Source organism: Neopsephotus bourkii, unplaced genomic scaffold (assembly GCF_033783945.1).
Source record: "Neopsephotus bourkii isolate Nb327-2 ecotype Australia unplaced genomic scaffold, CSIRO-AGI_Nbou_v1 NB_234, whole genome shotgun sequence".
Classification (NCBI taxonomy): Eukaryota; Metazoa; Chordata; class Aves; order Psittaciformes; family Psittacidae; genus Neopsephotus; species Neopsephotus bourkii.
Genome location: NW_026900744.1, coordinates 19,549,668 through 19,565,743, shown reverse-complemented (window position 1 = coordinate 19,565,743; position 16,076 = coordinate 19,549,668). Strand labels below are relative to the sequence as shown.

At 37.2% G+C, this 16,076-nt stretch overlaps 1 protein-coding gene across 6 annotated transcripts in view; it reads right to left on the bottom strand.

Moving 5' to 3' along the window:
• Positions 1-16,076, bottom strand: part of HMCN1 (hemicentin 1) — a 193,183-nt gene that overhangs the window by 93,332 nt on the left and 83,775 nt on the right. For 5 of the 6 annotated variants that reach the window (XM_061345729.1, XM_061345728.1, XM_061345730.1 and 2 more), the window contains 11 exons: positions 15,539-15,637; positions 13,941-14,068; positions 11,892-12,036; positions 10,293-10,405; positions 9,557-9,716; positions 8,581-8,755; positions 6,014-6,141; positions 3,228-3,500; positions 2,080-2,175; positions 1,480-1,674; positions 296-426 (listed from right to left, as the gene is read on the bottom strand). In XM_061345729.1, coding sequence (XP_061201713.1) covers positions 296-426; positions 1,480-1,674; positions 2,080-2,175; positions 3,228-3,500; positions 6,014-6,141; positions 8,581-8,755; positions 9,557-9,716; positions 10,293-10,405; positions 11,892-12,036; positions 13,941-14,068; positions 15,539-15,637 — 1,643 coding nt within the window. The remainder of the gene's footprint in view (positions 1-295; positions 427-1,479; positions 1,675-2,079; positions 2,176-3,227; positions 3,501-6,013; positions 6,142-8,580; positions 8,756-9,556; positions 9,717-10,292; positions 10,406-11,891; positions 12,037-13,940; positions 14,069-15,538; positions 15,638-16,076) is intronic. The other variant, XM_061345725.1, reaches the window with a different exon arrangement.

Below are 16,076 nucleotides of genomic sequence, written 5' to 3'. Positions count from 1 at the left end.
TATTATTGGTCCCCTTTGTAAGGACTCTGGCATTTACAATACTGGGAGATTGCTAAGTCTAATTCCTAGCGGAGTCATAAAAATAGAGTTTACTTTTGACTTATGGAACAGCTGAATAAATGGATTAGCCATATATAGCTGGCTTTCTGTGTGGGTGATCTTAGTGCAGTTTAAATATACATAGAGGCATGTATGCACATTTATTTTAAATGAGTTCTCATACTAAGTGCTCAAAAGTCAACACATAACTGGCTGATGATGGCTATGTTACTTTGTTTAGGTTAATCATACAGACCTGGTTATCTTCTTTATACCAGGAGATGATGGGGAAGGGGTTACCAGATACTTCACAGAAGAGACTTACAGGGTGATTAAGAACTACAGATGTATTTGTCACTTTTTCTTGATCTCTAATTTCAGGAGGAACTACAAGAAAGTGTAAAGTCATGTATTAAGACTTCTATTCCAGTGATTTCCCACTTCCCTCCTTCCTCCCCAGTCATGAATCACTGTAATCTGAATTTCTTGGGCCCTTTTCTTTCCCTCCCCAGTTTTTCCATTTGCCTCTTGGCTCTGGATGTATCTCCCTGGGTCCTTTCTTCACTTTCTCAAAAAACAGAGTCTCCTCCGGCCCAATAACAGAATTCCAGGGAAATGAATTCAAATATGATCACCATTAACATGTTAAGAGAATTATCTTAAGATTTAATTCTATTTAAGCTTAATCTTAAAATATCATGTTATTTGCTTAGCATATAAAGGAAGCAGATTTCAGATAAACATCATTCCTCTTCACTGCTTCAGTCATGCCCAAGAAGATCTGCCTATCATTTGTTCCATTATGAATGCAAAGAGAATGGTTTTATGTAGTGGATTAGAAAGCTCAAACCCCACTGATGAACCCTGTTGGCACAAAAAGGAATTCCTCCTTTTCTCTGGATAAAGATAAGGCTATAATCCTGTTCAGGCACCAGAGCTTGCTATCATGAGAAGTGAATAAGGCTGGAAAAAAAGTTCTTTGTAAGAAACAAAATGTCAAAACATATCCCAAGTCCGCCTGTCAAGTTTTTGTTTTCCAATTGGGATTCGGGATTATCAGGAGCAAGAATTCTCCTATGTTCATTCTGATAAAAAACTTTTCTCATGTTTGTATGAAATGTAGATTTATCCGTCAATCTTTAATTTCTACAGCACAAAAGTCTTCATTTGTTATATGGATTAAAGTTTTCAAGTACAACAAGAGCCCTTTACCAGTGAGACGCACCTAGCTCTTTGAGCAAAACAGATGCTTAGTGCACAGTCGCAGAGAACAGGAACAATATAAAAAGCATAGGGTATCAGAGTAATAGAACTGCAAGTACTCAGGCTAGATTTTATAATTTAACTGTACATGGACAGGTTTGTGGCATGCAATTTCCAACAATAAAAGAAAAAATGTTCTTCGAAACCTGTTCCTTGATGGTTGCATTTATTATTTACCATTAACCTTCAGGCTGTATTTTCTTTCTGTGCTTCCAGCTTCATTGGTTGCCACACAGATATACTCTCCATTATCAGCAGGTGTAACAGAAGCTATGATCAGCAGTGTCCCATCCTCCAGAATTGAAATCCCTGGTTCACTACCTGTCAGCTCTCTTCCATTACGTAGCCATTTGATGACAGGCTTTGGAGTACCTAACAAGAAAAAGGTGAAACTTTAAGAAATGCTTTGCTCAACTCAGAATAAGAAAGATTTGAACAATTCCCACGGCTTGATGGAAGTCATATTGGCAAGGAGGGTGCACAGGGGGGCCATGAGCTTTCAAATTTAGAGGAAGTTCCAACTGTCATAGTGCTACTTGAATACTAAAATTCTTACTTCTGAATATTATAACATCCTTGTTGGCTAACAATGACTTTTCACAGAACTTCTGCAGACAGTGGTTATTTAAATCACTGTTAGTTTGATCTTTTCCACATAAAGCACATAAGCAAAATACTGCGCAGATTGTACAATTTTACCATGTCAAGGAAACTTGGTATTTAAAATGGTCACAAAAATATACTTTTGTCACTAAAAGCAGTAACAATGATACACACCTTTTGCTGGACATGGGAACACAGTGCGTTGATTTGCTACTCTTACTTGAAAGAGACTATTGTACGCAGGGTCCAGATCCTCAATAGTAGGAGACTCTGAAAGAAAATTAGGACCCAAAAATCTTTTTGACCTCTTCTTTCAAATATGAAAATACAGTCTGACAATGCATAATGCTTCCAAGTCTCTATCATTCACACAAGTTCTGATTCCAATAACCCTCTTTACATTGATCAAAATGTGAACTATACAAGTAGTCTTGATTTCAGTGGGAATATTTAGAAGTAAGCAGTACAAAGAGGCTTTCAAGTCTGACTGAAATTGGTTCTCTCTAAAACCTACTATATTTGTTTTGAAGGCAGAGACTGTTTCTGCAAAATCTGAAAAATGCTACTTGCACTTTTTTTCCTCATACCACATATTAGTACTACTTCTACTTTCTTTATTCATCTCAATTTAAACTTGTGTGTGGACTGAGACTATACAAAGAATATTGTTTATCATTAAGTAAAGTTATTGGAAGTTCTTTGCTGCTTGTAACAAGCAGTTCTCAGCATCTCTAATTCAAAGGGATCAGAATGTTGCCTTTAAATTATTACAAAGAAGGAATACTTTATTCTTAGCTTAAGTCAGTCATGCTACATTAAATGCATGCCAGCCCATCAAGAGAGGAATTATACTAAATATGTACATTAGCATGTTGAGCACTGTTGCCCCCCTCACCATTTCAATAGCATATTAACAGATTGAGTGAAGAGCTCAATTCCAGCTCATAAAAATTTCCAGTTCTATTTAAAGCTGTGATACCAGGTACTGAGGTTTAAAGACAGTCTCTGAAAGTCTGAGACATCTGAACATACAGAGATAATATTTGAAAAAGAGGTTTCCTATACTGGAATCTGATTTTAATTGCCTATTGCAAAATGAAGTCATAAGTAGCTTGAATATAGAGTATTTCTTTTTCTTATTTCTACAAACTTTTCAAAGATTATTTATGTATTCTAATTTTTCTTAATTAACATCAGAACTTAACATCCAAAACAGATTTTCATTATGTAACACTCAGCAGCAAAAAGCATTGTCCTCCAAAACTCAATCAGACAGCAATAGCCAGGGCAGGAGTCAAGATTACAGCCATAATTATAAATACCTTGAACTTGCACTGTTATCTCTGATGCATCACTGCCTGCTACATTACTAGCAACACACTTGTAGCTTCCAGCATCAGGAAGCTGGACATTGTTGATGCCTAGAGCTCCATCCAGGCTGTAGATAAACTGCCCATCATCTACTGGCACAGCACTTCCGCCTTTGAACCAAGTGATTGTTGGTGGAGGGATCCCCTGGGCACTGCAGGGTATGTCAAGTCTGTGGCCAGATTGGACTTTCAAAACTCGAGGTCCACGCTGTATCTTCGGAGGAACTAATAAAGAAAAGTTTAGTCCACAGTAATGTGAAGAAAATTATGTACAAGATTCTTAAGGCTGAAAGAGTTGGAGTTGTTTAGCCTGGAGAAACAAAGGCTCTGAGGAGACTCAATTGTGGCCCATCAGTGCTCAAAAGGGGCTTATAAGAAAGATGTGGACTGACATTTTGGCAAGGCCTGTAGCAATAGGACAAAAAGTAGTGGCTTTAAACTAAAAGAGAGGAGATTCAGACTAGATATAAGGAAGACATTTTTTATGATGAGGGTGGTAAAACACTAGAGCAGGTTGCCCAGAGAGGTGGTAGATTCAACGTCCTTGGAAATATCCAAAGTCCAGTTGGATGGGGCTTTGAGCAACCTGATTTAGTTGAAGATGTCCCTGCTCATTGCAGGGGAGCTGGACTGAATGACCTTTAAGAGTCCCTTTCAACCCAAGGCGTTCTATGATTCTATGAAATTCTTTACCATTTTTTGACATTTTTAAAAATGTCTTTCTTTATTCACTGAAACCAAATTCCCGCAGGTGACTAAGAAAGCAGACCTGTATGCTATTTGCATAGAACAGAACATCAGGATGGAAGGTAGCTCAAGGACCATCTGGTCCAACTCGTATAGCAAAGCATGACCTAGACTTGATCTCCCTGTACCCTGTCCAGCCAAATGTTAAATGTGCCCAGTGTTGGGGAATCCACTACTTCCCTGTTGAGATTATTCCAGTGACTGTTCTCACTGTGAAAATTTACCCGTGTCCAGATGGAATCTCTGCAGCAGTAACTTGTACCCATTACCCTTTCTTTTTTCAATGTAACTCCTTGTAAAATGGAAGTCTCCATTTCCTTTGTAGCCACCCTATAAGCACTGGAAATAGGTTATACAATACCTTATTGCTTAACTTATTTGAAGAAGCTAGGTTTCAAAATCTACTGCATCACTTCCATAGGAATATTGCAATATTATTATACAGCACACATTTGAAGAGCTATGGGTACTGGCTTTTCATAACATAAAACAATTTGAAAGTTTTTATGACAGAGTTAATAACATTTTCCTTTTGACATTTGAATTTCCTTTTCCTAATCCCTGATCTTTATATGCTTCTAAACACAAGTTCAGACAAGGAGATATAAAAATGAATGAAGAGATTCTGCTGTCCCAAAGAATAATATAAATCCTCCATAAATCTTTTGCTACAATGTTTTTCCTTCTAAGGAACATTGGCAATAAAAAGACTTAAAAAGAATATCTGAAACAATAACAAGTGCCAATTTTCTAGACTCTCTGTTAATGTAAAATTACAAAGATAAAGATGTGCAGATACCAGCCTTTTCTATACACGTAACCAGTCAGTAGTCTTCTATAGCCACTGCAACTGAATTAGCATAGTTAGAGCTGCTGGGGACTGGATTCCAGTCTGGTACATTTGAGGTATGTGATCCACTTCAAAGATCTGGGAATGGGCACTTCCAAACTCCACATGAACATGAACCACAGAACTATCTATACAATTACTATCAATCAGCCTCCCCTGGGCTGTGCAAGGCCATGGCTCCTGCACCCACTCTCCAATGAGGTTTAACACTGGCAGAAGGGATGTGGCACAACCTGTGTTTCTGGCACAGTTGAAGAGGAATAAATGCAAGAGCATGGAGCTAACAATATGTGACACTGTGTAAGTAGCTAAAAGACTGTGGTTGGTGCCCCAGTATGCAGAGACTAGGAAAGAGACAAGGGAGTGACAATGTGATGTTCTATGATAAAAAGAAGAGGGAAGGGGACATACATCCTAAACTCCTAAAGCAGCAACTAGACACCTTTACTGAAGTGGAGAGGAAGGTGGGCACAAACACAGGATACAGGCTTGAACAGAGGAGGTATAGTAGGATAGGTTAAGATACTAGTTTGCAAATGTATGTATAGCAGAATGTACATGCATAAAACTGTGTGTGAACAGGAGTGGCTGCCTATTCACAGATGACACACTTGCACACTGGTTTCACTGCCACCTAAGCAACCTTTAACATTCGGCACCAAGAAAGTTTGGATATGTAATCCCCATCAAGTTCATGGGAAGCTATACATCCTGGCCTCAGTCCACTTTGCTATTCTCTCAATTTGCTAACTTTGTTAGCCACTGTTTGCAAACTTACTGCACAGAAACCTCTTGCACAGAAAACACCCAAGTGAATTAGAACAAGTTTTCAGTCCTTAAAATCCCTCTGGCTGACTTAAAGAGAGTCAGATATCATATTATGTATAATTCTTCCACAAGTCTAAGGAAAATTAAAGGAAGTGGAGGGTGTGTATGTACATGTGTACATATGTGTACAGATGTGTGTGTGTATGTTTCCAAGTAACCAAGAACAACAACTTACATATGAATATAATATGACCTGAAAGAATATAGGTCAATAATATTTGATGTACATGAAGGAAACTGCTTGAAAAGCTCTATATGTTGCTAAATTCCATGCAGAAACTTGCCAACAATTATCCTTTAAGTTAAAACTTACCATGTACACTTAACTTCACTGACTGAGTCACATTCCCAGCAATATTTGTGGCTACACAGATATACATTCCACTGTCTGAAACTTGTGTCTCACTGATCTTCAATGACCCTGAGGGTAGGAAAATGTGTCTGGAAAAATAAGAAACATATACATTGCACAAACGTACTGAAAGGTGAATGACCTCTACTTACACATTGTTAATGATTGCTACAAGTTAAAGTAACACCATTCTACAGGGCACACTGACCTGTGCCATATTACTAAAATATGAGATATATTTACTCATTTTGTCCAGCTCTTTTCTGACCCACTACATCCAGAATACACAGCAAATGTCTAAAATTTAAGATCCAAATTACAAAATTTGTTCTAGCTACTTATAGGACATATTAAAATCAATCTTGTTTCTAGAAATTGAGGGACAACAAAAAAAACTAACCACAAAACAAATAACAACAAACACATATAAAAACAGAGCTCTTCAACCTCCTGTCAAATATTATTGCTTAGCCCAGGCCACCAAGGTCAGAAAGTTAAACCATTTTTCATACTACTTCACATGCAAAAAGATGTTATGTTGATTCAAGATGGAAGAGATAATTCCAAAGAGGATTCTGATTTGAAAGTGCCAGTTCTGGTGTTTACAGAAATTGTCATTATTCACCAGTAAATAGTTCATTAGATAGCATTAATTTTTACTACAGTTCTTGTCATGGCCTTTGACATTACAAGACGTAGTGGCCAGCAAAGCCAAAGTCTTCTTATGTAGGAGACTAAAGTAACAGAGACAAGGAAAATAAACGAGGAGGGAATAAAAAATTACTCCTACAAGAAAGCTGAAGAGGGGCTTTTTAAAAGGGCATGCAGTGATAGAAGAAAGAGTAATGGCTTTAAAATGGTAGAGGGTAGATTTAAATTAGACATCAAGAAGAAACTCTTCACTGTGAGGATGGTAAGGCCCTGGCACAGTATGCCCAGAGAAGCTGTGGCTGCCTTATCCCTGGCAGTGTTCAAGGCCAGGTTGGATGGGAAGTGTTTGGGTTTGGTTTGAGGGGCTTGTTTGGAGGGATTTCTTTTTTTTTTTTTTTTTTTTTGGTTATTTTTTGGGTTTGTTTTGGGGTGGTGGGTTTTTTTTTTGTTTGTTTTGGTTTTTTGTTTGCTTGTTTGGTTTTTTTTTCCTTAATAAACCCAGCAGATATATTCCATTATTTTGTCCACTAATTACATTGGCTTTGTGATAAAAGTTCCTTCATTTCTTATTTCACTCTTCTTTTGTTTACTGGTCAGATTTCTAACATGATCTTTGGGTGGTCTCAAACAATTTTGTTTGGGCTAGTTCTGTAACTTTTGCTGACATCTGTAAACAGTTGTATGGAATGGGTGAGCTGGACTTCTGTTACCCTGGACAACTTGGATCTCTCCACAACAGCCATGAGGAAGTAGCTTAATTTATCAGTGTCTCCTGAGGTAAGATGAGGACAAGTAAGTGACCAAGAAGGCAGATTCATTAGTGCATGGAGTGTACTTGCAGGACATTAGAAAATTCCACAGATTACTAACAAATCAAGTCTTCGAATACAAGCAACCTTTACCAAATCGGATGACCCAGTAGCTATTAGCTGCTGAGGCTGTCACAGACTCACTGGAATGGGTGCATTTGAGGCAGCAGATTTGGCCAAAAGACAAACATGCTTACCCTGGGGACTGTACGATTCCTTAATTCAGCTCAGACACAGTCTGATTCCCTCCACTTGGATCACTGAGGGACACAACAACAGGCACAACAATTGCTACAATGTGCATTTGGCCAGTATTTCCATTTCCTGATTTATGAATACAGCTGTAGCCTTTACCTCTTCTGGGGTATCTTGAAGACTAGAATGCACTAGCATACCTTGTGACCTGGCACTTCAACTGAGAACATACAGAGAGTAATCACCTACTTGTCTCCTCTCTTATTTTGTACCAGCCTAAAATAATAAGAGTTCCAACATTGTGGTCCATGCTGTATACAAGATGGTCTCCACCTATTCATTCCCTAAGGTTGTCAGCCTAACATTTGTTATGAAAATTTAGTTATGTGTTCACATGTTCAAGAATGCCTGGAGAGTTTCTAAATTTAGAAAAACAGTGAGAAATGAGCCCTTGAAAGCACTCCTAAACATTTATCAGCACCTGTATTCTACAGGCAGCCCAGACCTCATATGATTAACAGGCAATGATCCCCAAGCACAAATATGAGGTACTTAACAAAAGAAAAATAGTTTTTAAACCTTTATAATCATGCACAGATTATGTGGGTCTCTGTACATCACTGCAGTACAGATATAACAGGATCACCTTATCTTGGACTCTTGAGATTGCACATAAACACACTGGAATTGAAGCTGTACAGTAGTGCATGGTCTTAGTATTCCTTTGTAAAGATGAGTATGCTTGGTTTGGGAAAGAGTCCTAAGACTTAATAAAATACTGTTCTCATGCAGGACAACTTAATAGATTATATACTCCTCGAAAATCTTAGCTTAGATGAAATTTCACTTTTCTGTAACACCAAACATTGTTACCTTGGAGAGAATGGAGATATGAGCTGCATTTCTTTGGCCCAGGTAATTATGGGAGGTGGCAGGCTCTTTACTTCACATGGAAGCGTGATATCTTCCCCTGCAATCACTGAGATTTCTATAGGTTTATCATATGTATTTCCTTGCTGGTCTCCAGGCCTGGATACTCTAGGTTTCACTATGACATAGAACATGTTAGGAAACTGCAATTAATATATATATTTGTACAAATGTAACTGCATACAATTTTACTGCAGATTAAACATCTGTTTTTTCAGCCAGGTATTTAACATTACAATCCCATTTTTTTATGACATGTCTACAGCAAGCAAAAATCATTGTAAAGCTGAAGTACAATCCCTGTAGCTCAGACACTGGCTGATGCCTACATACAATACCACAAATAACAGCGAGACTGCACTATTTACCCAAAAAAGCTGGACAGCAGCATACACATGGAGCTCATGCATATGCCCAACTCTGTGTTCCATAGGTAGTTTGTAAACAATACCTGAACTATGTTACACTACAGCACCAATAAAAGGTCATAAAAGCCTTGCAAAGCAAGCCTACACCTGAATTAATTTTTTTATTTTTTATTTTATAATACTGGAAGATGGTAGGAAGCAAATTCTATTCCTATACAGATACGTCTTATCCATTTCCATAAAAGATGAAATTATGATCAGCCCAAGAACCTAGTCCCTGAACTCAAGATAAAAGGTATCCAGAGGTCTTGAAAGAATCATAATGCCAGAAGTTTAGGCCTTTCAGTATCAGCCATTTATAAAAATGCCTAGTATGTGGATCCAGTGATGTAGGACAGAGTCAAAAGCACTAATTAGAGATTAGTTTAAATTGCATTCGCATGGTGGGTATCCTACTTCACAATCCACTGGCATGGGTTTTATTGTCTAAAGTAGAATGCAATGAGGGGAGAGAGACAACAACATTATATTTGATTTCAGTTTATCTATACCATAGACAGTCAGCTGGACTTTCCGTGTAGCATAACCAGCAGCATTTGTTGCAGTGCACACATATTCCCCAGTTTCTTCATCCCCTGGTGAAACTACATACAGACTTCCATCAGACCCTGCAGAAAATTTCACATTGTTGGGAAGAATTACTTCTCCTTTCTGTGGAAAGAAAAAAAAAAAAAATAAAGTCCACAGTGCCTGGATATAATTCAATAAAAACTGAAGTTTACAGCAATACAGTAAAATCTAAGGAAGAATGACTTTCAGAAAAATTCCCGAAAAGGCTGAGATCCTCCTCACTGGGCATCTTGTCAAGGAAAGGATGGAAAAGTTAAGGTTAACCCCAGAATGCCATTATTAGACACAGCTTCCTCAGAGAAAAATGTCATCTTGAATTAAAGCTCAAAACCAAAACTAAACTTCCAATCTTTGGCAGGTTGCCTGATCTCAAATTATCAACCCATAACAGGAATATGAAAAATTTCTATAGTGTTAAAAACATAAAGATATAGTAATAAGCAAACCCTTCCAAAGACTAGAACATTGATCTATGGCTGGGCCATGGCCAGAAAGCACTGCTCTGAGAAACAAAGGCAGATATCAATAAAGGGAGATTTCCAGTTCTCTCAGAACTCATGCTTTTCACCATGTTTCTTGCATTTAGTTTTTATGACAACTAAATTATGGTTCAGTTCACGATCTTTCATCACGAACAGCTCAAAACTGAGAAGTTACCTTAGACCAGACAATAGATGGCTTAGGAACTCCACTTGCTTTGCATGGTAATGTTACTGGGATTCCTTCAATAGTGCTGAATATCTGCTGTCCGTGCTGAATAACAGGCATAACTAAAAATAAATGCAAACATTAAACACATGTAGAAAACATTTCAAACCACGGCACAAATCTTACAATAAAATCCTTAAATTCAATTACTACTGCATACAGGCAGTAGGGCTTGGGAGTTTTCAGCCTCCTCTGAATCCTAGCACTGACAATGGCCATCCACTTTCCCTTCCACTCTGCAGTCTTTCATGACAGAATAGGTACCTGTTCATATCAAAACATGTCAGCCACAGATTGATCATTGGATTAGGAACACATAGCTTTAAAATAACTGCAGGTATTTCACATACTTGATTGCAGTAGTTTCAGAAATTCTTTTTCCAGTATCCTCTGACTGCACATGATTCAACCTACACAGCACCTTTCATGAGAATGGATTCAGCATTTTTGGTGCTGAATCAGTTTTCATTGATGGAAAACATTTTGAATATAGTAGACGTGAAAGTGAAGAGTCAATCACACTCTTTGTTATAAATACTACAAAGTTGTGATAACTCCAGTGATGATTTCTGCAGAGACCGGCTGTTAAAGGAACTTTAATAAAAATACCAGATCACTTCACAAAATTTGTAACGAGAAATAAGAAGAGCTATAGTTCCCCTAATTATCTGAGCTGATTTTGAATTTAAAATTAAAAAAAAAAAGTCATCTTTAAGTCTGTAATATCAAGAATGAGATCTTTCTAAAGCCATACAAATATATTCCTTTCTGCTCTCAAGTTGTGAAATATTTCAAAAACTAGTGCTGACATGGAAGATTAAGCTTATCAGACAGAGTACTTGCCTGTATTGAAAAATAATAGCCAGCCTTAGCATAAAAGAATGTTCCAGCAAGTTCAATGAAGCTTAAAATAGATCTCCCATGATGAATTTAACACATCAGAAAATTTTAGGCTGTAAACCATGAAGTGGTTGTGACTCCCCACAGTGTTAAGACAAATACGTTCAGCTGAATTTCAGACAGTGCTAACACTTTGTCTTGCTGACAGTGTAATTTTTGGTGTGTTTTAATTAAAGAAAAAAAGGGAGGTGGAGGGGAACCAACCAACAACGAAACACATTTTGCCAAACTCATTATTCATTTTTGTTCTAATTCTCCCATGAGTTGTGCCTCTTTACATCAGTTATGAAACCACCAGATAGCACTTGTCATTGTTTGCCAGTAAACTTCCACTTGTGCCTGTGTTGTTAATAAAGCTAGACATGAAGACTGCACAGCCCAGCCTTTGTAGATGCATAAAAGTGAGAATCTTTTATAAACACCAAATGGTGTTATTTTTATTTGATTTTAAAAAGTCTCGATCATTTGGTTCTTTCCTGTGCAGTGGGTCAAATTTCCCACCATGTTAATTTAGAATGTAACATTACAAAGGATGACATTTGAGAAATTAGTATAACTAACAAAAAAGCTTGGATGAAAGCTAGTGGTAGCAAAAAATGCATTGTCATCTTACATTTGGCACAAAAGCAACAAGACAGTATTCCTTACCATACACGTTAACAGTAGTAGTTTTGTTGCTAGTCCCAGCAACATTACTTGCCATGCAGGTATAATCACCACCATCCTGCAGCCGAACTCTTTCAAGGTGCAGGCTTCCGTCACTGCGCACATTAATGTAGGGATTGGGAACAAGCTGCCAAAGAGTGATGTGATATTTTACTGAAGAAAATACTCAATAGTGTTTACTTTGGGATGCAGTGTAAGTTTATTTGACCATTTCACATTCTTAAAAATGTTCCTGGAGAATTTTATTAGTTTTTCCTACTTTCCATCTTTCATAAAAAGCTAATTTTTAAATAAGAATTTTGGTAGCACCTAGTGTTTACTGCTGGAATGAGATTAAGTTCTGAAACAGCAACTCTGCTCTGCCACAGCACATACAGAACTGCCACTCATGCTTAAAATCATACACTGAAGAAAAAGAAATTCAGATGGATTAATTTACTGCAGTTTTTATTGGTTACTCCAATATATTTGGTTACTCAGTCTGGTTACTAAATATTGGTTATTCAATTTGATCATAGATCAGCTCTTGATGAGGGCAATGGCTCATCATTCTTCCACAAAGAGATCCTTCTTTAACCTTCTAACTTGCCATACCCATCAAGTAGAAGAGATCAGCTCTGATGCATACCATTGTGAAATATAAGAAAAGTTCTAACTTTCACCAAAGAGCAGGGTTTTATTTAAGTTATGTATGTTATAGCAACACCCAAAAAATCCATGAACTCAGCAACACAGACTTGCCTTACAGAAAGATTGTTAGAATGCAAAATGGTTCCAGTCATGCTGTTCTCAGAAAAAAGCTGCATTCTTCTCCAAATATAACTTACCCCAACACTGTCCTTGGAGTGTAGCTTCTGCCAAGAGCTTACAATTACAAGGAACCAGCACTGCTACACAGAGGAATTAGCAATTCAACAAGGAGGATCCTGCCAGTATTTCTCACAGAAGTTACAACCTGTGCTGCATGCACTTACACAGCCTGAAAAAAGGCCAATGATTTACAGTGATACAAAAACTGCGCAAAAAGCTCCATCAAGTGAATGGTCAGGTTGTGCCAGGGTTCTGCCCAGTGTTGATAAATAAAAGAAAAATTTCTATAATATTTTAATTAAAGCTGTGGAGCAAGGGCTTTAGGGAGATATTAGCAGGCAAAGCTTCATATAGATGTTAAAATCTGTGTTTGGCTGCTAGTAAAGCGTAGTGTCTACAACACCTTTCTGTCTACAGGATACAAATTGGCAATAGTATGCTCCCAAGAGGGAAAGAAAACATGCTCTTTCATGCCCAGAGCAGTGCACAACTAGGAAATGTATAGGGATACTGACATTTACCTCATTCCACCAAGAACAATAAAAGGCATAAAGTTAAAAAAACCTTAAATGTGAAAAATTTTATTCTTTTGTCATTCTGATAGGTATATTCCACTAGCATTCCTATATTCATAGCCAAAGGCTGAAATTCAAGAGTTAACAAGGACATATAAAACTGCTTTAAAAGTAAGATAGAAGATAAAAGGACAATTCACAAATACTTTGGTTCCCAGTTTTTTTTTAGACCTTTACGTCTGCCACTACTATCTCCTATATCCTCGTCTATGCTTCAGACTTAGATATTTCCAAGAATGGGCAGTGATCAGTGAAGCCTAACCATCAGGATGCCACACTTCCACTTTCATATTATGAACAGTAATAAACTCATTTCTCAGGGGAATGGCTGCACTCTGAATGACAGCACCTGCATAGACTCAGAAGCAGCTATTGCCTTACAGGTACAGCCAACTGGTTTCTCCTGAAGAGGCAACAGTTCCTACTGAGTAGTGGTTGTCTGCTGTAATTCAACTCAATGACATTGGATCATTGCTTCCAGTGAGCCAGTCCAACCTCATGAGGCATTTTTATTTGAAAGCTTAAAACCTATTAGTACATTTGTACATCAACTTTGGTAAATTAAACCAAGTTGTTATTGTGGCTTGAAATGTCAGTTGTAGATTTACTCTGCCAATAAATCTTAGAGGAAACAAAGTAGTCTTACCACCATACTGTTTTTAATCCACCGGCGGTCTGGAATGGGGTTCCCAGCAAGCAATACGCACGGCAAAGTGAGCTGCTGCCCCTCAATTACATTGGCTGTGGCTGGACTTACTCCAATCAGGGGTGTAACTTGAACAAAAGAAAGAATTAGAAAATGTTATTATGAATTTTTATGTATTCATGAAAAATATTGAATTTGAATTTTTATTATTAGTCCTGTCACTAATGCTACATGCAGCAGCATCAGACAAAGGTGTTCTTGCATAAGGTACTATACAAATATACAGCAAGAATCATTTCCTACAGTGAAAACTATACAGTGTAGATAGAAAGGAAGAAACGGTTAAGAAAAAAGTGTTGTGATCAACAAAGAGCATGAGAGGTCCAACATACTCAATTTTATGACAAAAAAATAGAAGATGGGATTCTGATATCTGAAATGTCAACAATGCAGGAAGGAAAAAAAGAGAAAAAAAAACAATTAAGTGGGTGGGACAGAAAGGAAGCTGAAGGAATGCACATATAATGATCACATATAGTGATCTTTAGATTAAGGAATGGCAGAAAGTGAAGATGTTGTCTAGCTGAAATTGGATTCAAACCAGCATTTCCCTGAAAACTCATGTTCCCCTGATACCAAGTTGATATATTATTTTCTCTTACTTGGGTAAAATACCAAAGAACAGAAGTAGCAGGTTTGGAGAGGAAAAAAAAAAAAAAAGAAAAAGAAAAGAATAAGTGGTAATTTCCTTTGGGCATAAAATTTTAAAATGTTAGAATAGAGGTCAACAGCCCCACAGAAAACTCTGCATTCTCTGTAAAGAGCCAACAGAAAGCACTCCTGAGCACATGCTTGGTCAAATAATTTTAACTAATGGGGATCAAATAACACTTTTAAATAGGTAAAAACACATTTATTAAATACTACTAGCATTACAGATTCCTACTACATGTTTGAAGTTAACAAATGGTTTCTTTGATGGCAGTTGGACTCCATTCATACCCTCCCACAAATGTATACATTCCATAGCATTATTTTTCTTTTTATTGCCAATTGTCTGACTAAGATAATAAACAACTCCTTAATAGCACAGCTGTTGTCAAAGCTAGACATTTACTGTCTTCTTGGATTACTAAGATTTCTTCCCAGTTATATCAACACACTGATGCTAAGCAAGTTCAGAGCTGCCTTTTTGTTCCTTTTTTAAATGGCAAAAAAAACATCACTAGCATTCATCATTATGGTGATATTTCATTCCTGAATAAGTTTACTTTGGAAGAAGAAACAGAAGACACGATAAATTATTTTTTAAGCTCCATGTTATAAAGTGTAGATGGAATTAATTTGAATTAATGTAGTCAGTCAGAAGATAATGTTTTAACACACAAGATTCACTCAAATCAGTTAAATATTCCACACAAGTGTATTCTGATTCTATTTGTGTATATGTATGCGTACTTATGTGTATATAGCATGTCATGATGTATCTTCATTTTTATATAAACACCACCAACTATTGCCTCCTCCAGTGTACTCCAGATACTGAAATGCTGCCAGCCTCCCCTTTCTTTGCTGTCACTGACGTTAATCAGTCTTACCCAGTCCAGTTACTGTGACCATAGCTGGCCGTGACTGAATCCTTCCAAACTGGTTCTCAGCTTCACAGATGTAACTTCCTTCATCACTAACCCACAAATCTAGAGGGTGAAAAAAAGTAAACCCAATTGCAGCATCTGAAATGATATTGGAAAGTGTGCAATACATGGATATCTTATCCTTTTATTTTTCAGTTAAATATTTAGGTTCGGCCAGATGGTTCTTTTCCACCTGTCACCAAGTAGAGAAGCAATGACTATACGAGCGCTAGAGTAACAAAACCCGTTATATAAATATACAGGATACTTTTCATTGCTTTATCTATAGCACAAAATATATACACTAATGTGTATAAGAAATACATAGACTATCATATAGTGCACTGACTACAGAATATTGCTTACTACATAGAGCAATGTGTCTGTATGTGAAGACACCAACAAAATAGTACAAAAGACATGAACTACTGCACTGTATGTCCAGTAGAGAGGAATTACTAATTAAAAAAACAGAGAGAAAATAATTACTGATTAAAATATA